Below are 27,034 nucleotides of genomic sequence, written 5' to 3'. Positions count from 1 at the left end.
AAGAGGATGTAAAACTGCTTCTCTATGCAGGTGATGTGATCCTGTTTACAGAAAATCCCAAGGAATCCACACACACAAAAACCCAAAACCTATTAAGATAAATAAGTTCAGTAAGACTGCAAAAGAAAAGATCAATACACACACACAAAAAAACAATTATATTTCTATATGTTAGCAAAGAATAATCTGAATATGAAATTAAGAAAATAATTCTACTTACAGTAGCATTAAAAAATAAAAACACTTAAGAAATAAATTTAACCAAAGACTTAAATGCTGAAAACTATAAAATGTGGCTGAAAAACATTCAAGAAGATCTCAATAAATAGAAGGACATCCCATGCTCATGAATAAGACATTTAATATATGAAGCTGGCAACACTCCCACAGTGATCTACGGATTCAGCGCAATCCCCATCAAAATCCCGGCTTTCTTTTAGTGGGAACTGACAAGCTAATCCTTAAATTCATGTAAAAATGCAAGGGACCCAGGAGAGCCAATCTTGAAATCTTGAAAAAGCACAAAGTTGGAAGACTCACACTTCCCAATTTAAGAACTTACTACAAAGCTACAGTAATCATGCAGTATGGTAGTGGTACAAGAACAGACCTACAGATCAATGGAATACAACTGAGAGACCAGAAACAGACCCATCCATCTGGAGTCAACGGACTGTCCACCAGGGTGCCAATATAATTCAAGTGGAGCGGGGAAACGACAGTCTTTTCAACAAATGGTGGTAGGAAAACTAGATATCCATGTGTGAAATAATGAAGCTGGAATCCTACCTCACACCATACACAAGAATTGATTCAAAATGGATCATGATCTAAATATAAGATCTATAGGGGCGCCTGGGTGGCTCAGTTGGTTAAGCGACTGCCTTCGGCTCAGGTCATGATCCTGGAGTCCCGGGATCGAGTCCCGCATCGGGCTCCCTGCTCGGCAGGGGGTCTGCTTCTCCCTCTGACCCTCCTCCCTCTCAGGCTATCTGTGTCTCTCATTCTCTCTCTCGCAAATAAATAAAAAATCTTAAAATAAATAAATAAATAAATAAATATAAGATCTATAACAGTGAAACTCTTAGAGGACAACATGGGTGTAAATCTTCATGATCTTGAGTCACGTAATGGTTTCTTAGATACTAAAAGTACAAGAAACCAAAGTAAAAATAGGTAAATCTGATATCATCAAAATTAAAAACTTTTGTGCTTCAGAGGACATTATCAAGAAAGTGAAAAGACAACCCACAGAATGGGGAAAAATATTTGCAAATCATACATCTGATAAGAGTCTAGTATCCAAACCATATAAAGAACTATTAACAAGCAATAAAAAGACAACCCAAATTTAAAATGGGCAAAGGATTTGGGTTTTTTTTTAAGATATTATTTATTTATTTGTCAGAGGCAGAGAGAGCGAGAGAGAGCAAGCGAGCACAAGCAGGGGGAGAGGCAGGCTCCCTGCTGAGCAAGGAGTCTGATGAGGGACTCGATCCCAGGACCCGGAATCATGACCTGAGCCGAAGGCAGACGCTTAACTGACTGAGCCACCCAGGCATCCCTGGGCAAAGGATTTGAATAGACAGTTCTCCAAATAAGACCTACAAATGGCCCAAGTGCGTGTGAAAAGATGCTCAACATCATTAGCCATCGGGGAAATGCACATCAAAACCACAACGAGGTATTATTTCATACCTACTGAGATGGCTATGATCAAAAAGACAAAAGTGCTGTCATTGCTGGTGGGGAAGTAAAATGGTGCCGCTGCTTTGGGAAAGAATCTGGCAGTTCCTCAAACAGTTAAATATAGAGTTACAATACAACCTAGTAATTCCACTCCTAGATATGAAACCAAAGGGATGGAAACACATGCCCACACAAAAACCTGCCCAGCAATGTCCATGGCAGCATTATTTGTAAGAGCCCAAAAGTGGCAACAACCCAAATGTCCATCCCCTGATGAGTGGATAAACAAAGTGTGATATGCCCATTCAACAGAGTCTTCTTCAGCCAGAAATAGGAATGAGACACGCTATAATATGACCTTGACAACAGAACGCTTAGCGAAGCTAAGGAAGCCAGTCACAAAAGCCACATAGTATGACTTCATTTATATGAAATGTCCAGAATAGGCAAAGCCAGAGAAACAGAAAGGAGACTGGTTGCCAGGGGCGAGGGGACAGGGGGACGGGGACAGACTACAGACGAGTTTATTTCTTTCTGGGGTGATGAAAATGTTCTGGACTTAGTGGTGTTGGTTGAGCAATCTGGGGAATACATTCAAAGCTACTGAACTATATGTGTACTTGAAAAAGGTGGATTTTATGGCATGTGAATTTTATCAACTTAAAAAAAAAGAAAGAAAGAAAAATTCCCCAGCAGTACCAACAGCTGTCATCCCTCAAGTGCTGGCTCTCTGCGGACACTGGGTTGAACAAATGCTTCATGTACGGTGTCTCTTTCAAGCCTACAGAGTCCTGTTGCTTGTCCCCACGCCCGTCCAGGGTGGACTCGGACAAGGACAAGGTGAGTGCTCCCCCCAGAGATGCTTGGGGTCCAGGTAAGAAGCAGAGATGAGACATTTCCAGTGAATGGGCCACATCTAGCATTAGGCCAGACAACCCCACCTTTCTGAAATCCCAGGCTTTGGTTAAGAAGCAGGGCCCAACACGGAACTAAGGTGGCGAAGACCCAAGTGCACCAAGGAAGAGGGGCACATGCACACTGTCACCGTCTTGCTCCTTCCTCCTAACCTGGAGCCTGCTGACCACACCCTGAGAAGAAGGCCCCACTGGCTGCCTACCCCCACTCTCACTCCGGAGGAGGGGCCGGGACGGAGACTGGCCCCGTCACACCCAGGAAGGGCCCACAGTTGAAGCTCAGTCACCCCCAAGAGGCCAGCACTGGGTGAAGGCGGTCCCGGGCCTGCACGGCAGAGGCAGGAAGGGACCCCTGTCCCTCACCAGGCCACGGCTGCTCCGTGCCCCAGGCCTGCCCCACTCTGGACCATGATGTCTTAACTTCTTGACCCACTTTCTGGCTACTTGGAGCCAAAACCATCCTGCCGGTCTGTGAAATCACAATAAATTAGAAACGACTCCTGTTCCTATTTTGGTTTCAACAACCATTCACCACCAATGGCAAAAAAAAATGTGTTGAGGCTCTGCTAAGTGCTAGGAGCTAGGGACACAGCCTGCCCTCACGGAGCTTACGTTCCCAAACAAGAAACCAGACTGACAAGTAGAACGTAGAGCTAGAAGGGAGTGAGGTCAGGGAGCGGCTCGAGGGACAAAGACAAGGGAAAGCGAGCGGGCGGCCAAGGCGATGCATGTGGGGTCAGCGCGCTCCCAGCAGAGGGAACAGACCATGCAAAGGCTCTGCGCAGGGACGTGCTGCGGCCTCTCTGCACAACCCAGCCCAGCCTCTGGGAGGAGGACGCGGACATCCATCTAGCTCTCGGACACTGAGGCCTCCTGGCTGGTGGGAGGGCCGGGGAAGGAACCTGGTCCCCGTGACAAGAGCCAGCGCCCTGGTGGCAGCAGACGTGCCAGCCCCAGCACACGAGGGATGGCGGCAGCGCAGGCGCGCCCGTGGGAAACTCTCAACATCGCCAGCAGCTGTCCCCCCGAAGAGAGACAGAGTGAAGACTCTTTCTCTAAGTCAGCACTGGGAGCCCGGGGAGCTATTTACGGTTCCCAGAAAAAGCCTACTGTTGCTTATTTATCTATCGTCTTTATTTCTGGATGCGAGTTGGAAAGAGGCTTTTTTTAGTCGGATGGTGGGTTGTGTTCTGTGAAGAGCCTTAGCCCCTGGGAAACTGAAACCCCGGCCCCGTCTTCCCTCTGGGCCGCTCTCATCACAGAATGGGAAGCTGGGGGCCCTCGGAGATGAGCAAGTCCCAACCATACGTCCACATGTCCAGAGAGGGAAGCGGAAGAGTTCACGGCCACAGGCAAGTTACTGGCAGGCGAAGGGGGAGAACCCAGGTGTCTCGAGTCACACTGCCCCCACTCTGCCGAGTGGTCATGCCCTTATCTGACTAGAGGCAGCTGCTGGAGAGCTCCCCAGAAGATAAAAGACCAACGACGAACAGGTGGATAAAAGAAAAGGTACAGCTAGGAGTGGGGTACAAAGAGAGATGGCACTCTGAAGCCTGACTTTGAACCTGTGATAAATTACTTATCAGCTGTATCCTTTGGCAAGTGACCGAACTGCTGGGCCTTACTTTCCCCGTCTGTAAAATGGGAGCGATGTCTCCCTGAAGGGTAGTCAGGAGGCCTGGTACATAACAGGTAGCCCACAGTGGCCAGGCTGGCTGGGGACACCCACGGGGGAGCAGGCATACGCTGCATCGCGGCCACTGGTCACATCTAACTTCCTGGGGTGTGTCGGGGGCCAGGCCCCATCCGTGGCACCGGCAGAGCAGGCCGTCCTCGTGGCTGTGAGAGATGCCCGGGCAGGGCACTGGTGGGGGGAGGGCGCGGGAGCAGCTGTACCAGGACCCTGCCTCAGTTCCCCTCTCTTGAACAGGTTTAATTTCTTCACCCAGAGAGTATCTGATGAAAAGATGACCCATGGGCAGGGGCAGTCCCCGGGGACACGCAGGGCTGGAATGCTCTGAAGCCTCTGTGATGGGCAGGGCCCCAGGAGCGAACAACACCCAGGAGTCAGGGCTGGGCAGAGGCTAGAAGAGGCAGAAGACAGACCAGGGAGGGCACCCAGGAGGCTGTGCAGCTGGACGACATCATGGGAACGTGCAGGAGAAGCACGTATTACATCTGCCGGTTCGTCTCTCCCCCTAGAACGTCAGTTCCATGAGGGCAGGAGGAAGATTCTGGGTTTTGTTCACAGCTGTAGGCCAGTGCCTAGAACACTGCCTGGCACACAGTAGGTCCCCAACAAACACCTGCTGAGTGCATGATCTGACCCGTTGAGTGAAGGGGTCCACAGTGCCTAACACAGAAGGCTGGCTCCTCGGGCATCTGGGCCCCATCTGAACAGATGCAGGGCATGTGGTCAGCGTGTCTGGGCACGAAGGACCCCGTTCCAGGCCTCGCCTGCCACGCAGGCCTCGCACCACCACGTGGTCACACCCCTCCGCCCCGGACTCGTTCCACTCAAAAACAAGAAAGCAGTCACATACGACCCTGCTCGGCCTGGCCTTTCTCTCTGAAGGACTTCGCCAGCACAGGCATCCTCTTCGCCTACTTTGGTACGATCGTGACTGGACTCGCCACTGGAATCCCAGCCTTACTGAACACCCGCCGGCAGCATCTTCCCAAGATTCTGCATATCCCGGTTACCCGCCCGGTGACATTTCCCTGGAGTCAGGCATTTACATTCGTGCCAATTCTTCTCCGTCACACTGGGCTTCGATGACCGCCCCTCGTGTGTAAGGCTTTGTGCGTGTGGCAAATCATGTCCACGTCAAATTCCCAGAAGTGACTTCTGGGTCCGCGGGAATCGACGTTTCTAGGGTTCTTGCCGGTGCCACGCTGTTTCCCGAAAGGACAGCAGGATGTCACTGAGGCACCTGCACTGGACGGTCTTGACCGTGCCTTCTCAGCCCTGGGTAGTCGCACGTTCAGAAACCTGGGCAGTCCTCTCAGGAAGGAAGACAATGGGTGCCACGGGGAACAACCCCATCGCTGCACATACGGTCCCTCTGGGGCCAGCGGGCCACCTGCAACAGTGAGGGAGGCATGAAGACAGCGAGGCTGGCGTGGGGAGTCACTACCAGCAAAAGCTCTGGACCGGGGCCTGGAGACCAGTGTGGGATTCCGACAGCTCCGCTGGGCCCTGGGCTCCTGACCGGCAGAATGGGGAGTCCTACTGAGCCAGCCGTGTCGACAAGCTGGCATTGCAGGGAGAACCGAGGACAAGCAAAAAGTGCCATGGGGCCTGCACAAGGCCAGATAAAGAAGCCAGGCCCTCGGGGCAGCAAGGCCCTGTCACGACCACTGCCATCCATTCACACCCTCCTCACTCAGCAAGGGAGGCTCCGGGCCCAGGTGTCACCATGAGCCAGGCAGTGGCACAGGGCCCTTGGCTGCGCCCCGCTCCAGACGGGGACAGAAGCAGAGACCACAGGAGCACCCCGACCCCGTGCATGCTGGAGGCAAGGCCGGGAGACAGCGTGTGACTCAGAGTACCAGCCAGCGGACCGGGGCGCCCCAGCATGTGGCTCTGCATCCTGGGAAGACCGGAGGGTCCACGGGAGGAGGCCATGCCGGTGGACGCTGGTGAGGCAGGAAGCCGCTACCTGCACACACCCTCTCGCCTTAGCCAGAGCAGCCGCGCGGACGCGGGTCCGCCTTTCCGGCAGGATGCAGGCTCCATGAGGGCAGGGACCTTCTCCATCGCGTTCAGGGCCCAGCCCCCAACAAACGAGCAGATGAGGGAACGAAGCAGACCCTGGCCTGGGCTCCCACTGCTCCTGCCCGAGAGAAGTGGCCTCTGTCAAATCGCAGTTCCCACGGAGCCTGCAGCATCTCGGCCAGGGGCCCCGCAAGCCAGCCCCAGCTGCGGCCACCCGGAGCTGGGCTCTGTCCTGCCTGCCTGGGCCATTCGCCACTCCCAGGGGCTGTCCCGAGCAGGAAACGGTGTGACGCAGGAGTGTGAGTGACAGAGCAGGCACGGGACAAGATGCAGAGGCAGCAGGTCAGGTTCCCACTCAGTCTTCCGAGAGCTGGGGAAACACCAATGCCCGGAGATCTCCGGCCAGGAGCCTCGCACATGCTGGTCCCTCGGCCCGCCGAGCCCTTCCTTCTAGCCCCTTCTTGGCCTGATGAACTCCTGCCTGTCCTCCAAGCCTTGTCAGGCCACCTTCCTGCTCTGGGAGGCTCCCCTGAACACCCCTTCCTGCGCATCCAGGAAAAGGTCCCTTCTGCTGGCTCACCGTGTCTTGGTGGCTGAGGATGTGGCAGCCTCTGCCTCGACTGGGTGCCCCTGGAGGGTCTGCAGGGGACACAGGCTACCTGGGTTTGAATCCCAGCCCCACCTCATGCGAGCTGTGTGGCTCTGGCCAAGTAACCTCACCTCTCTGCCTCAGTGTCCTCACTGGAAAATGAGGACAACACTATCTACCTCACAGGGCTGTCCCCCTGCCCGCACATTCAGAAAACATATTTTAAGTCACGAAATGACCCTTAAATACAGAATATACGTTCATACTTTTTAACAGTTCCATCAGACCTTTTTTATTTAACAAGAAATAAACTGGCTGATACAGCTAAATCCCAGATCACCAAGTGTAGTGGGGTGTGTTGGGGAAGGAGAGGCTGGTCAACTGCCAAATACATACCCCAAACATGTCCACCATGACACCCAGGGCCAGGGGAGTCATGGAAGACTGCCTGGAGGTGGCAGCCACCACAAATGGCAGCCCAGAAAGCAAAACGCGGTAGCGATAATGAGCATCAACTCTGCAGCCGAGAGCCAGCCCAGTTCCTGCAACCATGCCAGGCCACTGATCCTCTCTGATTCTTTCTCTCACCTGTAAAACGGGACAGCAATGCTGCCCACCTCCCAGAGCTATTAAGGAGACTTGGTGAGGCCATATGCATGAAGGGCATTTGGAAACACTTGAGAACCAGAGTTAGCCCTGTTTCTGCGGACATACTACCCTCCTGCCTCCTCAGGGCACCTCTGCAAGCCCCATCCCTCTGGGAGGGGAGGCTCCAATACCCACCTGCCCACCAGGAGCTCTGCCCCAGGATTTGGGCAGCTGCAGCAGCCTCAGCCAGTCCTCCTGGGACACCGACCGAACAAATGCTGTGGCCCAGCACTGGGGCTTCTCCCAGCTGCCTGACTACATGCTGCTGGAGTCTGGGAATCCAGGAACCTCCTTCTTGGTAGCCTCACCCCATAACCATCTTCTTCCCACCACATCCGCTCTACCCACAAACCATGGATTTCTGGTGCCTTGCCCACCTTATTCACCAATTAATCCAAACCACACACCGGTATTAGATCCTGGGTCATCTTTCTAAAGCACCCACCTACATAGTGAGGCCACTCTCAGCTCAAGAATTGTCCATGGCTGGGCGCCTGGGTGGCTCAGTCGTTAAGCATCTGCCTTCGGCTCAGGTCATGATCCCAGGGTCCTGGGATCGAGTCCCACATCGGGCTCCCTGCTCGGCAGGAAGCCTGCTTCTCCCTCTCCCACTCCCCCTGCTTGTGTTCCTGCTCTCGCTATCTCTCTCTCTGTCAAATAAATAAATAAAAATCTTTAAAAATAAAAAAAATAAAAAAAAAAAAGAATTGTCCATGGCTGACTCAAGTCAAAGTCCAAAGCCCTTCCAGGCTTCTGCAACCTGACCCTGCTTAACTTCCTGTTCCGGGCTGGACTGTGTTCCCCCCAAATTCACATGCTGAAGCCCCAACCCCCAATTCCTTAGGATGTGACTGTATCTGGAGACAGAGCCTTTAAATAGGTGATTAGGTTAAAATGAGGTCCGAGGGGCAGGCCCTGATACAATCTGACCGGTGTCCTTCTGAGAAGAGATTAGGACCCAGACACGGACAGAGGGAAGAGCACGTAAGGACCCAGGGACACGGCAGCCATCTGCAAGCCGAGGAGACAGGCCTCCGAAGAAACCAGCCCTGCGGACACCTTGATCCTGGACTTCCAGCCTCCAGAACCTTGAACACTTACCAGCAGTAAATGTCGGTTGTTAAGCCAGGTCTGTGGTGCTTTGCTGCAGCTCCAGCAAACTATGCGCCTCCCAACTCCTCCCGGAATACAGAACCCAAGATCCCTCCCAGCCAAACCCTGGCTCCACACGGAGGTCTCACCATCCCCCCCGCCCCCCCGCCCCAAATCTGGGAACGCCCCTCCTCCTACCACTCGGCAACAACCTCTAAGCTCTCCAGAACAAGGGGTCTTGCGCCGCCGCCGCCTCCTAGCAGCACCCCACCCAGAACCTTCCACCGGCAGTCGTGCTTGTTGCAGCACCCTCTCTCTCCTGCCCTGCTACCTTGTCTGACCGCTCCTCTCTCAGACCCTGTTAAACTTCCACATGTTTGGGTTCTGACTCAGCCAGCAGGCAGTATGCTCCTTGCGGTCGGGATCCGGACCCCCCCAGTCCGGCACTGCCCAGAGGCGGCAGGCGGCAGTAAGAAACGCCTCTCTGGCAAGCGCGTGCGTGTGGGATGAGCTGGGAGACAGAATACAAGTGAGCTGTGAGCACTGGAAACAACAGAGAAGGGGGAGCTCAGGCCAACACAGGGAAAGGGGGTGGCCCGCAACTCCCCGACCAGCCGCCACGTGGCGCTGGTCTGGCACGGCCCTGAAGACCGGCGTCGCGCTGGAACGGGTAAAGCCCTGAGAGCCTGGCCTGCCAGCCTGCAGAGCCAGTGTTCATGACTCATGTAGCGTCAGACTGTCCAAAGTCACCTTCCCTCTGCCATTAAGCTGTTAGGGGCCAGGGGCCACGTGCTCCTGAGTCCCAGACAGGGAAAGATGTTCCGAGCGTTCTGGGTAAATCAAGTTTCAGCCTGACAGCAGCTGTGAAGGGAACCCAAATGGCTCTTTGGCTCATGATGATGGCAGCCACCCTGTAATGTGGAACCGTCCAGTCATGGGCATGTGGGGGTGGGAAAGCCGCCTCAGGCCCGAGCCAGGACACCTGGAAGGGCCCAGAAGACAGGCCCGCGGATGAGAGGAAATGGAAGTGGGAACTGGTTTCTGATCTGGAGCCGGGCCTGGGCCTGCGCCTGCGGAGGACATTCCCCACCCTCGGCCTGACACCCTGCTCCCGCTGTCCAGAGCATAATGTCCCGTCCACCTGGCCCGGCCAGGAAGGGCTCCAGCACTGTCTTAGCAACCTGCGCGTGCCCTCCCCACAGCAGTGCTCGGTCCTCACCTCCTTGCTCTCCTGGGCGAGTCCTCTCACAGGACAGCCTCACTGCCTAGGTCTCCAACCACCCCGCCCCCCTCCGCCAGTGAGTCAGAATCTATTCTTCCTTGTTGCCGACTCCCTCCAGTTGTACCTATGAACCGTCCCTTGCTCTGTCCCCTCTGTCCCTGAACACCTACTTCCATAGTTCATTCTGCATTCCATTTACGGCAGGTGACTCACTTCTCCCTGCAGCCCAAGGGCCCCTTGGATTTGTTGGGGGGATTTGTGTTGGGCTTCAAAGGGGTGGAAACAATTGGACAGCAGTGACATCATCGTTATCTTCAGACCCATTCACAGCCTCAGATGAGATTAAACTAAAATAGTATGTTTTGTTTTGTTTAAGACCATTGCAGCGCTCAAAGCCAGCGTGCCCTGGGGATGTGGGGACCGGGGAGCCTGACTCGTGGAAACCACCTGGGAATCTGCCGGGGCTTCAGGTCGGCCCCAGGAGAAGCAGCTCCTCACCCTCACGACTCCCTGGAGGCTACGGGTATAGGCAGTCGTGGACCAAGTGCCTGGGTTCCAATCCCAAGTCCACGGTCTCATCCTGGGCCACTTCTCCATGACTCAGTTTCCATATCTGCAAGATGGGGATAACACCAGCAGTGACCACACACAGGACCACTGTGAGGACTGAATAAGCCACCGTGAGTCACCATGCTGGGACCATGTGCGGTATGCAATGAGAAGTATGAGATACGGCTTCGCTGCGATCACTGGTCAAAGTGGGGTCTGCTCCCCTTACTCACGGAGGTCCAGCCAACAGCCTGGGGGCCCATTTTGAACCTACGATGGGGCTAGGGGCTCCTCAGGAGCTAGGACTGTCTCATGACTCCTAAGCATAGGACACAGGTGCTCTTTTCAGGCACCCCCTCTGGGATGAGAGAGGAAGGAGGGCCCCACTCATACGGCTCAGGCACTGAGGAGCTCAAGTGGAGCCAGGGGGCAATCAAGGCTGACAGGGAGAGGCTCACAGGAAACCAGGTTCCTGAAAGGCAGCCCGGGGCAAGCCCTCCCCAGGTAGGACTGGGTGCCACTCATCTGTGCAGTTCACCCAGAGCAGCTGAGGGAAAGAAGGGCCTGACACCTCAAAGAGCCAGTGGGTGTGAGGGAAGGCCAGCCAGGGCTCCTTCTACCCAGGTTCCTGACCACACAAACCAGGCAGGAACCGGAGGCCAATGGGCACAGGGCCAGGCCTGGATGGTATTCCTCCCCAGAATGCCCCTGAGGGGAGAGGAGGGGAGGGGAGAGGAGGGCAGGGGAGGGGACGGGAGGGGATGGGAGGGAGGGAGGGGAAGTGAGAGGAGAAGTGGTACTTCCTAAGAGTGGATGGGCCTCACGCTGTCTCCAGACTGCTCACACAGAGCAGAGGGTGAGGCAGGGGTGAGGGAAAGCTTGGCAGGTGGAGGCCCTGCCAATACATCCCACCACACCCCACTCCCAAACTCTGGACAAAACAGGCTTCACTCAGTCTCTCAAACAAGCTCCCAACTCTGGGCTCATGCCCCACTGGCACCCAATTGCCCCTGACGGGACTGGGGGACCGCCTTGCTCACCTCGGTACACACAGGGCCCGTCCTAGAGCTGAGAACACAGCAGGCCTGCATGGGCTACGCTCTGTGGAAAGCCGTGCAGGCTGACAACATGGCTCCTTCCACGAAGAGGTGGACCCGGGCACGCACACACAGCCCTATGCCAGGAGCACCGCCAACACCTGCCGGTCTCAACTCATTGCTAGAATCTTCTAGAATGGGTGGATTACTACCGTCCCCTCCACTGTGCATGGAAGGACACCGAGGCCCTGGGAGGTTAAGCTCTGTCCTCCAGGCCAAAAGCCTGTGGGTGGGAGAGCGGGCTTCCACACAGGCCACCTGGTTCCACAGCCATGCCCTCACCACGAGGCTGAACTGCCTCACGACAGCCTGTGAGGTGAAACCTCACTCCCACTGAAGGACTCTGGGCCCAGAGGGAGCTGGAGAAGGTTCTCACTCCCATCGCAGACACCAGGAGACAAGAGGCATCAAGCTGCCTGTGCTTCCCCAACACGGTGTGGCTAGACACTCCAGGCTGCCTGGGTACGTGTGACCTCGAGAAAGTTCCTTCACTTCTCTGTGCCTTAGTCTCCTGGTCTCTAAAATGGGGATGAGAACAGTCCTCAGTCCTGTCCATGGAGCTGCTGCCAGCATCGAACGAGTTAAGATACAAAACACAACAGAAACTGGTACGTAGTAGGTGCTACACAGCAGACTCCACCATGCCCTCGACCACCATGACCGGCGTCGTTATTTGAAGGTCTACCATGTTAAAAAGTCGGTCACCTTAGTGAGTCCAGCACTGCTCTGCGTGGCCCAACAAGGCCCCCGGGGGCACAGGAAGAAAAGAGAGTGGACGCGGAAGAGTGACAAGCTTGCATTTTCCTGCCCAGAGATAGTGCTCTTGACACCAAGCACTAAAGGACATGGAGCCTTCTTGTCCATCTGTCCACCGGGACAGAACTGGGACTCTTAAAGCAGATCAGCAGCCACCATCCAGGCCATCCCCCAGAGGGCCACCACTCTACTCTCGGCAGCATGCATGGCCCCGAGGCAGCATCCTCGGGCTCAGAACACAAGGTCAGATCTGAGCTGCCGGTCCCCAGCAGGGCCGGAGAAACAGCGACGTCAGCAACGGGCCGAGAAAACATGACAGAGACGAAATGTTCGCAGGCCTGACGGTGTTCCCGGCCATGGTCAGAGCCCTCTGAGGCCACACAGTGAAAACGCTCTTCTCCAAAGGCGGGGGGCGGGGTGCCGCAGCTCTGACAGGGGTCCCTGACTTCAGCTTGTTCTCAGAGACAGAGGGTGGAGGGCACATTTCACCAGTGGCTGCAGCCCCTACCCTGCCTCCTGGAGGCTCCAAGGGGCCCGATGGCCTTGCTGCAACTGCCACCGCCCTGCCAGGACCTTGACCCTCATGCTCTCTGGCTACAGGGGAGCTGCTGGGGTGGAAGTGGGGGGACACAACACTGGAAGATGTGGAATCAGCCCGAATTTGAGGCAGGGGGTTGCTTGTGGGCAGGGACAGAGGGAAAGAAAGGCCACAATTCAGACATTTCCTGGTCTGACGCTGCCCCGGTTGGCTGGATGACTGTTTCCTCCCATCGGACTGAGCTAATGACCTGTCTCCTCTCCAGGGCCCAGAGCACCGTTTGCTCTCGGGTCGCTCCAAAAGGCCAGGAACAGAGGAGCCAGACACGGGCCCGGGCAGCAACACGGACATTCCTGAGCCCGGTTCCAGCTGATGAAAACGGCTGCTGGCGACGGGGATTAACTCCAGGGTAGCTGTGTCCAGTGATGTGCGGCCCCTGCCGGACCAAGGCAGGCCCTCACTGACCCTGCTCAGCTCCAACTCCCAAAATGCAGCCAAAGTCTCTTTTGTTTTCAAGAGGGTTCAAAAGTAACATTTAAAGTGCTCTCTGTCAGGACATATTCTAAAAGCAGAACAGAAAACATCAGCTTGGCCCTAATGCAAAGATGGAGCCTTCCATCGATGAAACGGCCCGTATTTTAAACAAGGAGACCACTTCCTTAATCCAAAAGGGGCTCTAACCAATCAACAAGAAAAAGACCAACAATCCAATAGAAAAAGGGGCAAATGACAGGAAGAGATTCATACACAGAAGAAATGCAAAGGGCCAATAAGCGCATGAAGAGATACTCCATTTGGCCGAGGACGGAAGACATGCAAATTAAGATAGGTGTCATTTCCCTGGCAGATGGGCACAGAGGAGTGAAATTTGCTCAAGCTTTCTAAAGAACAAGCCAGCAGTACCTGCCCATGTGAGAAATGTTTATAAAAATCTCTGAGAAATTCCACTTCTAGGGATTAATTTTACAGAAATATGCAAAGATCTATGCTTACTACAACCCAGCTTACAAAAACAATTAAACCGGAATGACCTTATGAGCTCAGTATAATCGAGTGAACTATGACTCTTTCAATCACGTGCTGAAATATTTTGTTGCCACCAAAAAGAGCCAAGCATACCTCTCTCCCGCTTCTTTTATGGGCCATGGAAAAAAGGCAAGACAGATACTAAGTTAGGGAAAAGACAAGTTTTATGAGAACACATGTAATATGATCCTGTTTCTATTTTTTTTAAGTACATAAATACATATTTGTACATGTATGTATATGTACACGTACATGTACATCTAGAAAGATGGATTCCACACTGCTAAAAGCAGCTGCCTCTGGGACAAGGTCAGATCTGTGCACAGTAGGAGGTGAGCAGCACCCAGTCTGGGAATTCCTAAAGTGTGTTGGGTGGAGCAAGCCTCTCACCAGAAGCTCTACCAAGAGGAAGCAGAGGACCTATGACCGATAAGGTGGAAAAAGTCAAATACTGCCATATTCCATTGATTCTAAGACATGTGATTTTTCATTTTCCATCTCTGAGGTTGAGATGTGTCTCATCATTGATGGTGTATCACAATTTAATTAGCACTTTTCCCCTTATTAGTGGGATATAAACTACCAGTGTGTCTTCCCATCAGGGATAAAATTCAGCACCCTCTAGAAGACTCAAGATTCACATTAGCATGCTAAAGGCTCTGAGAAGTTCTGCAGCAGAGAACATTCTCCAACACAATCCCCCTTTCTTTTTCCTTCTTAACTCTCATCTTTGCCTTTCCCTTTACTTACAAATGAGATGATGGTAGGGCACAGCGAACTGCCCTCCTAAGGACGTCTGCAAAAGTCCAGGTTTGAAGAGGGGCACGCTTACTTTTTTAAAATTCAATACAATGACCATTTGGCAAATACCACCGTAGCAACTCTTGTTATCAAGAACCATCACTGGATGCTAAAACACCAGGCAAAAGTATGATGAGAAACAGCGTACCTGCAAAGGATTGCCTTAAAAGATAATTGCCAATTACAAAGAGAAAAATAGAAATGAACAATGGAGAAACGGGACAGCCTTCCAACCAAATGACTGGTTAACCAGATAGAACCCATATCCAGGTCATGCCCTCCTGAGACACAGGACGTGCAAAGGAGGGAAAAGCATTGCTGGTGTGGCGTTCCTGCCCAAAATGCGTAATGCCAAACTAATCCAGGAACACTGGGGAACATCCCAGAAGCCCAAACTGAGGCAGGGCCCTTCCAAAGTGTCATGGTCATGAGAGAGAAACAGCCTGAAGCCCTGTCCTGGATGCGAGGAGGCCACAGAGGAGGACAACCAGAAGAAGGGTCACAATGGGGAAGCTGGGGACATTGTTAATGATAGTACTGCTGCTGATGTGAATTCTCTGGTTCGGAGAACTGTATCATGGTCACGGGAAACATTACCTCAAGATGCAGCCGTGGGAAGGGTGTAAGGGAACTCTGTGGACGAATTTTTCCAACTTTTTTGGTCAATCTAAAATTACGCAAAAATAAGCAACTACAGTAACTTTAGTAACTATAAGTTTCTAAAAACTGTAGAACAGGAACTTTACTATTAAACTATAATTGAGATGAAAAAGCCACTAAGGATAGGACAAAAGTCCTGCATGTGCTACATGAGGGGTCACCCTGAAGATTCTCATTTGGGGAAATAAACCCAGACGATGCATTTACAAATGTGGGGCTGGGTGTTCAGGGAGGATGGACGGGGAGGGGAGCACTGCCCTCGAGGGGCGTAGTCTCATGGGGATCACGAGGTCCACAATCCAGGAGGCCAGCACAAATCCAGCACTAAACAAGTGCAGGAACCCAAGACTGGTAGGGTCACGACACTCAGGGTGTGGTCTGAAACACACAATGCAGGGTCACCTGGGAAAATTACCATCTTCAGAATATTTATACCTTAAATGCACAACCACGTTTAATCCTTACAACCACCGTATGAGGAAAGTGCTACTATCACTATCCCCCCTACAGTTAAATAACTAGCCTAAATACACGCAGTGAGGGGTCAGGACAGCACCTGAACCCAGGCAGTGTGACTTGTAATGCTTCTGGGAAGATTGCTGCAGAGGTGCGGGTCCTGTGGAAAGAGCACTGAACTGAGAATCAGAAGGCATCGAGGGGTACTGGGTCAGTCCTACCGCCTCTCTGGGCTCCTCTCCTCATCTTTAAAGATACAGAGAAGCTTCGGAGGCACTGAGAGCTCAAGATCTCTTTCAGCTGGAAAGACACTAAGTGGGCCTTAAATTCACACTGAAGTGTAAATGCCTAGTGTCTGACACTTTCTGATCAACCTGACCAACAAGTATGTTTTCTCTGTCCCAGAGAAGAGCCATTGAGATTTCTTACATGGGACCTGGGAGACTCTGAGTGTGACGGGGGAAGTGGGGGACAGGCTCCTGGGAGTCTCAAGTCTGGAGGCATTGGTCATCACAGCAAGAGAAAAGAAACTCCGGAAAAGAGAGGTAGGGTCTCAAGAGAAACATTGTCTGACTCACCAACTGACCCAGGAGCAGCCCTGCATTATTTGCAGGGAAGAAAGGACTGGCCTGGAGGAGCCATCAGAGCCTGGTGGGGTCACTCAGGAGGGGTGGAGGGGTGAGTCTGCGGGTCAGGAGGAAACAGGGCTTCCCAGCAGGGTCTGTGGGCCAGCAGACGAGCAAGGAGCCTGGTACCTCGTGCAGAGACACTGAGCTAGATGGAGCTAGAGGGAGGCACCTGTGGATGGAGGAGCTGCTCCTGTCTTGCTCTTGGAAGGCCCAGTGAGAAGCTCTGAGTGCAAACAGGAAAGTTCTTTCCAAGGATGGACCTGAGTCTCCTTGGGAGGGGGGGGAGGAGGGAGGCTGCAACCAGTTACCATGAGAGCTCACTTCATTCCCTCAATCTCTCCCTGGAGCCTCCAGTCCTGTGTCCTGGGCCGTGGCCAAGGAAGTGAGGAATTTGGCAGAGGACTGCCAAAGAGAAAGGGTCAGCACCAACATGGAGGGGGCGTCCCTATCGGGCATGCCATGGCAGCATGAAGGCAAGGTGGGGGTGGGGAGCTGGGCGCCAGCCTGCTGTCGCTCTGTCAGAACATCCCAGCTTTGGGACGCTGGCTTCCAGCATAACTCTAGGAAACGAGGAGGAGCAAGGGGACACTTGCACCCTCCCCCTGGAGGGAGTCACTGCATCTCCCTATCTCTGACCTGGCAGGACTAGTCTGTGGGCCTCAGCCCTAGGAGGCCTGCACCCTGAGAACTCCAAGGCAAAAGCTGAGTCTGCGTCTCCAAGGAAGAGGGGCTACTGCCCTCTGGGCGCCGCCCTCAGCCTTCTGGAATGCAGTAGTATGTCAGGATGGCAACTGCTGAAGAGCAGGCTGGGGTCTGCTCGTTCCCCAAGGTACCATCATCTCCCACCCCAGGGAGGCCAGAGTGGAGAGATGCCAAGGAACCAGCTCTCTGGCTGAAAGAGAATGAGCAGGCCTAGGCCTGTGGGGGTCAGGTGACGGGACCGGCAGTGAGCAGATGGGAGCCTATGGGACGGCATCCCTGTGCTCTGGGCTCTTCAGTCTCTACTGTGAGTCTGACCAGCAGGGCCAAACACTCTCAGGATTCGTTGGTCCCTGGGAGGGCAACGCAGAGCCTCACCTCAGAAGGGGACCTCTGAGGGCTGAGGATGAGCGGGTAGGGAGGTGGGTGGAGAAGAGAGAGACGCAGAGTCCCTACAGGACAGGGTGTCTGCACAGCAGCAGGGGGAGCCCTGGCCCCAGGCCCATGCAGCGGGTATGGCCTCTGACCTGGAGTCAGGGACAGGAGCAGACCCCACCCAGGGTCAGCAGAGGGCACGAAGATGGGTGGGATTCGGAGAATTTGCGGCAAAACGCATCTGGTATAGAAAGGAGGCTCAATTTTGGAGTCAGCTCAGAGCTTGACGTGAAGACTTGGCAGCTCTGAAACCTTCACCTCTCTCAAGCGCCACTTTCTGGTTTGAAACGGGGGAGGAGCACAGCTGTGCTAGGAGGATTCACCGCAAGGAGAGGTGGGGCTGCTCACCCAGGGCCAGGCCTGGTCCTGAGTATAATCCCCACAGCTCCCCGCGGAAGGGCATCTAGCTCCTCTTGGCAGGTGACACAAAAGGGAGGTTCACCAGGGCAGAGCCGGGGTTCAGGCCCAGATGCCCCCTGATGCTGGGAACGTGCCTACCTCAGCCTGGCCCCCAGATGGTCCTCAACCCACCATCCTGCTCTGCAGCCCAGCCCCCGCCCCCCGCCTCCATCCGAACACAGGGTCTCTACCTGGGAGCTGAGCACCCACCCAAAGTCCCCATCCCCATCACAGCTTGTAGAGGCTGTGCTGCTCGCAAGGCCACCTGCTCTAGGAGTTGGTCTGGGCCTGGCCTGACGCCCTGTCCCCTTGGCCTCAGCACGGTGGGTTGGGCTGGCTGACACTCAAAGGAGACACAGGCAGGCAGGCACCACGAGGCCTCCCTAGAAGCCCACTCGATAGATATGAAGCATTTTCTTGGCAGGCTGATCCAAAACTCTGGCCTCCTGCACAAAATCAGGCTGGAAGCTGGCTGCCTTGGGAGCAACAGTCCTCGGGGTGCATTCACTCTTGTCCTCCTTGTCCTCCACGACTCCAGGCCCTGCTACCCACTCCCAGCTTCTGCCACACGCCTCCCACCTAGAACCCGGGCACCCAGCAGGACCAAGGAGAGGGACCTAACCACCTGTGACACTGAATCCTGGGCCACACCCACTGCCACGAACAGGGCCAGACCTGCTATACACCGCCCCCCACGGAGGTGATGGCAACCCCCCGGGGACAGATGAGCCGACTACTCAGAGAGGCCCGGTGACCGCCCAGGCCAAACGAGGGGCGCTGAGCCCAGGTCTGTCAGCACCAAGGCCTGTTCTTGTCCACGACCCTGTACGGCCGCTCTCAAACGGAGCAGACAGGATTCCCGTTTCCTCAGTAACTCCAGGGGGCAGGGACTCCGCGACACTAGCAGCAGAGCTGCTGATTCTCTGCGGTGCGGACCCCCAGGGACCTTCCGTGGTCAGTGTCACCTCCTGAACACCAGAGGGCACCCCAGAGTGCCATGAGCGGGCACACTTGCCCCCAGGCAGCAGAGCCCTGCTCTACAACCATCCGGGCTTCGGGCTTCGGCCTCACTCGGTCCCTGCTGTCAGGGACGGTGGGGGTGGAGGCAGGACACCCCACCAGCTAAGAGCACAGACGGACAGCGCTGGGTTCAAATCCCAGCTCTGCCCCCTAAGTAGCTCTGCGGCCTCAAGGGACAAGCTCGTGCACTTCAGTGTGGAACCTTTCTCACGGGTCACGGTGCGGAAGAAATCAGCTCACACGTGTACTGTGCTCCCAACAGTGCCTGGCATGCAGTAGGTGCTCCCCCGGGGCCCACCTGCGTGCTGACAAAGCAAGCTCAGACAGGAGAGTGACCTGCTCAGGCCACACGACGCAGGGGACTCAGGCAGGTCTGCGGCCCAAGCCTTGACTCCAAACCCCCTCCCGGCCTCTCCTTTCCCGCCCACAGGCCTGTGCCATGCACCAAAGATGGACAACCACTACCCCCCAGCTCCACCACAGCCCTCCCACCCCACAGTCCTTGCCCGATGGAGGCTCTGTGGGGAATTAGTCCTCCAGGCTCTGAGGAATGTTCCTTTCTCTTCACTTGCTGTCTAGATTACTCCGTTTTTCAATCCGGCTTCCCAGCAGCCTCCAAGATGAGCCCTAATTAAATTCCCATAAAACCACAGGCAGAAATGCTCCCATCCGTGGTGTGTACTTCCCTCCCCAGGGAGGCCTGGTGTCCCAATGGCTATCTGTCACCTCCAGAGCACCTGTCACCCACCTCTGTCATCGGCTCTGAAGGGTCTCTTGAGCCCTCTGTCCTGTGGCCTGATGCCCTCCATCAGCCACTGCCCACCCCTACCCCCCGGGCGAAGAAGACCAGCCTGTGTCCTCCAGCCACAGTACAGTTTCTCTTGAACTCTTGGCCAGTTCAGGAGCCAGCTACAACCTTGCCCAGAATCGCTCAGCCTGGGGTGGCAGAGCCAGGCCTTTGTTTCGGGGCTTCCATCTCAAAATCTTGGCCCTGTACAGCAAAGCAGGTGGCAGGGAGAGAAAAGGCCTGCAGATGCGTGCTCGGCAATCACGACTTGTTGACCCAGCCTCCCCTGCCCCCACCCCAAGACCGTACCAGCTGTACCAGGCAATGTTCCATTTCTGGGAGGTTCCTGCCCTTGGTTTACACTGGATCCAGGTTCAGTGCCATCTGTGCCTCTGGCTAAGGGGTGTGGGTGCGGCCCCGCCCAGAAACAGTCATCTATTAGAGAACCCTGTGGCCCAGAATGCTCTGGGGGGGGTCACTCTGCAAGCCTAGTGACCTCACGCTGCTTTGAGCTGCTCTGTGGAAGGAACTTACTGCTAAAGTCACAGGCTGAGGCCACAGCCCCCAGCCAGCTGGAGGAGGAACGGTCATTCCAAGAGTCATTCACCCATGGATTCCCCAGGTAGCAACCCACTTCTCAGAAGGTGAGACGGCAGACAACTAGCTCTCCCTCGAAACTCATTCTCCCCTTTCTTCCAGTGAAAAAGCTCCCAAATTTTAGCTGGGCACATGGCTGCCCAGAATAGAGTCCACATTTCCCAACTCCCTTACAGCTCAGTATGGGACTCGGTCCTGGCCAATGATGTGTGGACAGAGCACCATGTTGTGGCTTTCAGAGTTTTTCCTTAAAAGATAACTAGGGCTACCTCCCCTTGCTTCCTTTTCCTCAGCTCCTCCTGACCCTTATGTCTAGACCCTGGATGTGATGGCTGGAGTTTTAGCAGCACCACCGTGGACCAGGAGGCTCACATCACAGAATGATCAACTGGAAGAAGTCTGGGTCCTTCCTCTGGGCTTTTCTGAGAGAAATGAGGTTCTATCTCATTTAAGCCACTGTTATTTCAGGTCTCTGTTGCTACAGCAACTTGAGTGGGGGGTCCCTGAGGCGGAGAAAGAATCCTGCCTCCCTCCAGGCTCTGAACCAGAAAAGGATGAACGTTGGGAGCATGGAACCAAGATGGTGCCGAGGTACTCAGATGGGGAGCTGGGGGCTCCAGGCAGCAGCCCTCACCTGTTTCCATAGCTGATGCTCTGCATGGAGACAGCGTGCACCCCTGCTCCAAATGCTCCGCTGCTATTCCTGGAAGACCCCCACCCCCACCACAGAGCAGGGAGCCCTGGGCACATCCCCACAGCAGCTGCCTAGGCTCTCTTGAGGCAGGCAGAGCCCCCTTGGCATGAAAGACAGTGACACCCTGAGGTCTCCAGCAAGCCCCTTCCTTCAACGCAAAAGCAGTGTCACTTGGACTGCTCTAATTGTCTGGGGAACTTACAGGGTAATTATGGCCATTTACAGCATGCTTAACAGGGCTGCCTCCAGGAATAGCAGGAGTGGGGCGGAGGAGTGCTGGGGATGTGGGGATGTGCCTCCCAGAGAAGGTTCTCTGCATCTTCAGGGAGGAGCAGCCCCGGCTCTGGGAGGCTGGAAGGTGAGAGCCAGCACTGCTCCCATAAGAACAGCTGTGGGGGTGGGGAGGGGGTCAGGAAAAGGCTCCAGGAAATCCCAGCTTCTGCCCACCCTCCTGGAAGAATACCAGCCCAGCTCGGTGTGCACGATAAGGAAAATCCAGGGCGCAGCAGTCACGGCCCACCCACAGAACAATTCCTGCTGGCCTAGGCCCAAGCCTGCCATTAGGGTTCTACAGTCAACACGTTCCTGCCCAGCATGGAGGGGGCTTCCCCACCCCCCATCCCCATCCTGCAGGCAACTCCTGAGCTGAGGACACCTGAGTTTGAGGTTTCTTGAACCCAGCAGAGTGGAGGCTGATTCTCTCCCCACTGGGGTCGGTCACCAGCCCCTCACACGTGTGGCTCAGTGTGGGTGACCCTTACAACAGAATATAGGTAATGGCCATTAGAACCTGTCTCCAGGCCATGTCTGCACTGATCTAAAATGTATGCTCATGTCCTCACTCACCAGCTCACACTCCTTCAGTGGGTGGAAGTGCCCAACTGCACAAGGCATTCCAAGTCCCCCACACTGACCCAACGGTCTGTGAGGCATGCACAAGCACCCCACGCCACAGCCATGTCCCACTTTGCTCATGCCACTGTCCTGTCTGGGAGGCCCAGGCTGCCACCCGCAGTCTTGCCCACCAGGGACAGTCCTATTTCCTGTGCACACTGCAGTCCGACCCGTCACCGGTCCCCCACTCCCCGACTGTGCACACTCACACTCCAGGCCCCCGCTCCTCCTTGACCGCAACCCTGATTCTCTACCCATGAAAACTGAGAGAGACCCCAAGATCAGTCCCTTCCATCATAATGGGAGATGTGCCAGCAGCTGCCATTCCCAGGGGACATCATGAGCCAGGATCCTTGCTAAGTGCTCATCAGATGTCATCCCAGTTATCTCAACCACAGGCCCGGTGGACAAACCACTTATTGTCAACATCTGAACAGAGAACAGGCAAAGCTAGGTCAAGGGACTTGGCCAAGGCTACATGGCAGCAAGAGCCCAGATTCAGATACGACCTCAGTCTGTCTCCCCGCAAAGCCTGCACTCTTTGCTCTGAAAAAACTCTCCCAGCGGTATCCTCCCTGACCCCATCAGTACGTATCACTCTTCTTGTGGACTTGAGGACCACGAGACATGGCTGCTGACCTGCAACTCCTCCCACGACTCGGCCCTTCTCATCAGGATCGGATTCATCTCCTGTCCCGTCACACACAGTTGGTGTCCAATGCACACAACTCCTGGGAAGGGGCGGATTTCCTTTCCAGAACCAAAGTTTAGCCAGAACATCCCTACAGAGATCTTCCTTCTCATCTGAAGGTTCTAGTCGGACCCAGGGAAGGAATGCAAAGGGAAGGGAAGTTGACATCATCACTGACCATTCCAGGCCCAAGGGGGAAAGGATGCTGGCATGCTGAAAAGGCCTGCCGTCTGGGGGCCACCCAGGAAGGTCACGCTTCATGCCACCTGCTGAACGCCAGGCACCCTCAGAAACAGGCCTCGAGACCCCTTCCAGGACAGCCAGGTCCAACACCCAGCTCTTCCACAGGGTATGTTCCTTAGAGAAGCAAGGAATCGCCAACTCTCCTGGCCAAGGTCCATGCCGCCAGGTGCTTACTAGATGCAGGGCCCTCTGGCCGCGGACACGTAAGTTAAGCTTAGGGGCTACGAGCTGACAGCCCAAGTCGGGGAGACCCGGTGGGATGCTGCCTCTGTTACGCACAGGCTGTGCGATGTCGGCCCATCTGCTAGCCTCTCAGTCTCCCCTACTGTCTGCAAAACAGGGAGGACACCCACTTCTATGGGCACCGGAAGAGAGAAGGCAAGGAGAAGGCTTAACCTTGCAAACAGGCTGCCTCTGGTCTGGCGAGCCAAACTCTTCCCATCCCACGCGAAACACCACCACCACACAAAACAAGGGCAGGCCAAGCACCCCCCAGGTCAAGGGCCAGGGTAGGCCACACTCATGGTCTGGACGGCAGGAGTGGGGGCTGCCTCTCCCGCTCCTTAGGTGGATCTTCACACGGCCCCAGGACACAGGCAAAGCACTTCTCCTCAGAATTAAACAACTCTCAGCAGGGACACGCCTGGGCCAGGCAAAGAGAACTAGGTTACTGTTAACATGAATCTTTCCCAAAAAGCCCTTCTCACATAAACAAACACCTTGGGAAGGCAGTCCAACTCCTCTGGAGCGGCCCGGCCCAGGAAGGTGGGGAGAAAGAGTCCTCAGAGACAAGGGGATGTTGCTGGCTGGAAAAGCGCCTGCAGCTAAGCGGGAGGCTCCCGCCCTCGGGAACAGAGCGTACCCCACGAGGTCCAGCCGCTACGTTACACATCTCCATGTGTTTGATTAAAGGCCCTTCAATCTCTGTTTGTCTCCCTTGCCCAGTTACGTAACTCCCCTTCCCTGCCCACTGCTCCGCTATTCTACACACTCTCCTGCTCTCGAACCGCTGTGTTGTCGGGACACTTCATCACTCTGTGGGCTCAAGACAACAAAACAAAACCGTCTTGAAGTGCTTGCAGACGCTCTGTCTCCCAAAGAGCACTGGGCAGAGGAGGAGAGAAAAAGGCCCTCCCCAAAATGTGTGCCCCCGGGGAATTCAACCCCTTCCTGCCCCAAAGGGTTTAAAAAAGATCAGACACCCCGTCCTCCCCCTTCCCCCCCATGCAATGACCACCCTGTCCCTGTAGAGGTGGGCCACCTGCCATGGGGGCCAAGCCACGTGTGTCCGTACCTTTCATGTAGGCCTCGATCTTCCGGATGAGCTCATAGGACTTGGAGCGGTCGAGCAGGGTCCTGATGGCAGGAAGGGGGTCCAGGACAATGGTCTCAGGGTGCGCATCGATATATTCCTGAAAGGAAAACACACCTCTTCCGGTTGGAGGCGGGAGGCTGAGGCAGAAACGAGGTTTCCGCAAGATTCCATCCCACGCACCCTCACGGCATCCATGCCCCTCCCCTCCCTCCCCCCACCAACCCTGACTTCGGACTGGGGCTTCACAGTCTGGGGAGGATCACGTGACGCCGGTTAGACCAATCAGCACCTTCCACCCTGGCCACTGGCTCCAGAAGAGGGCACGTGACCCGAGTCGGTCCAATCAGACGCAGGCTCAGAGCTCTTGCCAGGGATGCTGGGACAAGACCATTCTCTCCCACATTGAGGGGCCTGGGCAGCTGGCAGCAGTCACCCTGAGATCTGAAGGAGAAACCTGACAAAGCTAAAACTGAGAAAGGGAGGCCAGAGTGAGAAAACAGAGCTGACAAAAGGAGCGCAAGCAGGTTCCGGTCAGCTTGTTTGGCCCCCAGATAGAGCCTCGACTGAAACCAGCCTGCTGCCCGTATGGATGACACTCGAGGAGAGTGGCCCAGCACCCTGCACGGATAAGGATTCTGGGGCAGGGCCAGCGAGAGCGGAACCAATGCTGGGATTCAGGAGAGGGAGGGTAGAAGGCAGGATGAGAAACCAGCCCTGAGGTACCCCTGCAACATGCTTCTTCACCTCCCACAGGGTAGACTGCGAACATGCAAGCAGGGCTGTGACCAAATCAGCCTTTAAGGAAGTTAGGATCTCCTTGGGGAAATAACGCTAAGGCACATGAGGAACGAGAAACTACCGTCTCTAACAAAATTCAACGAGAGACTGGGCAAAATGTCTCCAGGAAAGGAACACAAGGATCCCGGCCCTGCCACTTGGCACCTCTGTGACTACGGGAGCCCAAGCCACATCAGTGGGCCAGAGCAGCTCAGCAGGCAGATGCAGTAAATGGGACCATCCGCCTGGCCCCCGAACACTGATTCTAAGAACAAAAATATGGAATGCTGGAGTAACAAGAGAGGGGCTCAGACAACCAGCTGTTGTTATTGTGAACTGAATTGTGTCCTCAACAGATCTGTTCAAGCCCTAAGCCCTGGTGCTTGTGAGTGTGACCTTATTTGGAAATAGTGTCTTTACAGATGGAAGCAAACTAAAATGAGCCCACACGGGATTAGGATGGACCCTAATCCACTGACTGGTGTCTTTTAAGATGGGGGAAATCTGGACAGAGACACACAGGGAGAAGGCCATCTGAAGACAGAGACAGTGATTAATGTCATGCCTGCCAAGGACCACTGGCCACCTCCAGAAGGCAGGAGAGCAGCATGGGACAGATTCTCTCTCGGTGCCTCCAGAAGGAACCAACCCTGCAGACACCTTGACTTCAGACGTCTAGCCTCCTTAACTGTGAGAGGAAAAAAAATCCCTGTTGTTTTAAGCCACCCAGTTTGTGGTGCTTTGTCAAGACCACCCCAGGGAATGAATACACCAGCTTAATCCATCCCCCTGCCCACCCAGTCTACAAGATCAGTCTGCAAGGTCAGCAAAGGCCAAGAAAAAAGCCACAATGCTTCTTTTCAAATCAGCCTTATCAACAAAAAAGAAAGTGCCATTTGGAATTACTCTTTTTTTCAGTGAACCTATTTTGGTTCCTAGTAATCATTTTTAAGAGCTCTCAACACAAAGCCAGAGATTTATATCTCCTCCTCCTGTGAAATCTGCTCCCCCCTTGTGTTTCATACCAGAGTATCTGGTTATGGGCTCATTTGTATCTTTTTCTTTGAATGTTTAAAAAAACTTCTCTGTCCCTAATGGGTGGCCAGTACATGCCCATGGGGAGCCCTTCTTCCCATCCTCACACCCATGAACTCTGTGGGGCCAACACGCTCTTGGCCCCTCTCCCTGCACACCCATCCTATAGATATAAACACAGAAGAGAAGCCACCTTCCTCCTCCTCCCGAGAGAGGCAGCCATCAGCAAGTCAGCTCAGTTCCTGGCCCACTTCCCTGCTTATACAGAACAAGCCTGGCAGCTGATGTGGGCGAGTCCACGTTTGTCACCCACCGGAGCCGTGAAGACAAGCTGAGAAGTGTCTTTAAGGAAGGTTTATCCAGAACTGCCTTCACGCCAGGGGCCATGCCCAGCTCTACTCTCTCCAGCCTCAGCCTCGTGTAAGTGCCTACATCTCTCCATGGCAGGCTCCCCATCAGCAACTATCCCCTGTCAACACTGTTCCTTTGACCCAGGTCTACACTGCCTCAAGAGTAGGTCATTCATGAGACACCAAGATTCCTGCATACATACGAAATCATATTACTGTCTTCATGTTAAAAGGTCATCCACACAACAAACTACACATCATTCACAGTGCTCAGGGCATCGTGCAGAGTACTAAAGACACACGAATAAATGAAAGTTTTCTAGGCTTTGCCCTACTGGATCTATAATCCTGGCCAATGAATTCATGTTCTGGGTTATGACCTGAAAGCACTGAACTGTCCCCACACCCCCTGTTCCTCCCCTACCCCAACATGCCAGGAAGCAACCTGGTACAGAGGGAAAATGAGGGCCCAGGACTCAAGAAACCCAGGCTCCCACTGTTACCACCTTCCAGGGTCACCCTGGGCAGGCCACTTGGCTTCTCTGGGCGTCAGTTCCCTCATCTGTGACTTAAAAGCCTAAACTGGAAAAACAGAGGACTGGTGATTACGGAGGCAGGCTTCGGGGCCACACATGGGGGCTGTTTTAGAACTAGATGGACAGCCACCTGCTGGAGGCATGACAGAGAACGCTTGCTGCCTTCCTTCTGGAAGGA

The 27,034-nt window shown here is 54.6% G+C and overlaps 1 protein-coding gene across 3 annotated transcripts in view; it reads right to left on the bottom strand.

The window, feature by feature from the left end:
• Positions 1-27,034, bottom strand: part of ITPK1 (inositol-tetrakisphosphate 1-kinase) — a 165,570-nt gene that overhangs the window by 21,465 nt on the left and 117,071 nt on the right. For 2 of the 3 annotated variants that reach the window (XM_081830026.1, XM_081830028.1), the window contains one exon: positions 24,138-24,255. In XM_081830026.1, the coding sequence (XP_081686152.1) occupies positions 24,138-24,255 (118 nt within the window). Of the gene's footprint in view, positions 1-4,228; positions 4,615-24,137; positions 24,256-27,034 lie in introns of those variants that run through there. The other variant, XM_081830027.1, reaches the window with a different exon arrangement.

This window comes from Leptonychotes weddellii, chromosome 9 (genome assembly GCF_054177405.1).
Source record: "Leptonychotes weddellii isolate Sample4059 chromosome 9, ASM5417740v2, whole genome shotgun sequence".
Classification (NCBI taxonomy): Eukaryota; Metazoa; Chordata; class Mammalia; order Carnivora; family Phocidae; genus Leptonychotes; species Leptonychotes weddellii.
The sequence above is the reverse complement of the archived record's forward strand: the minus strand, read 5'-3'. Positions and strand labels throughout refer to the sequence as shown.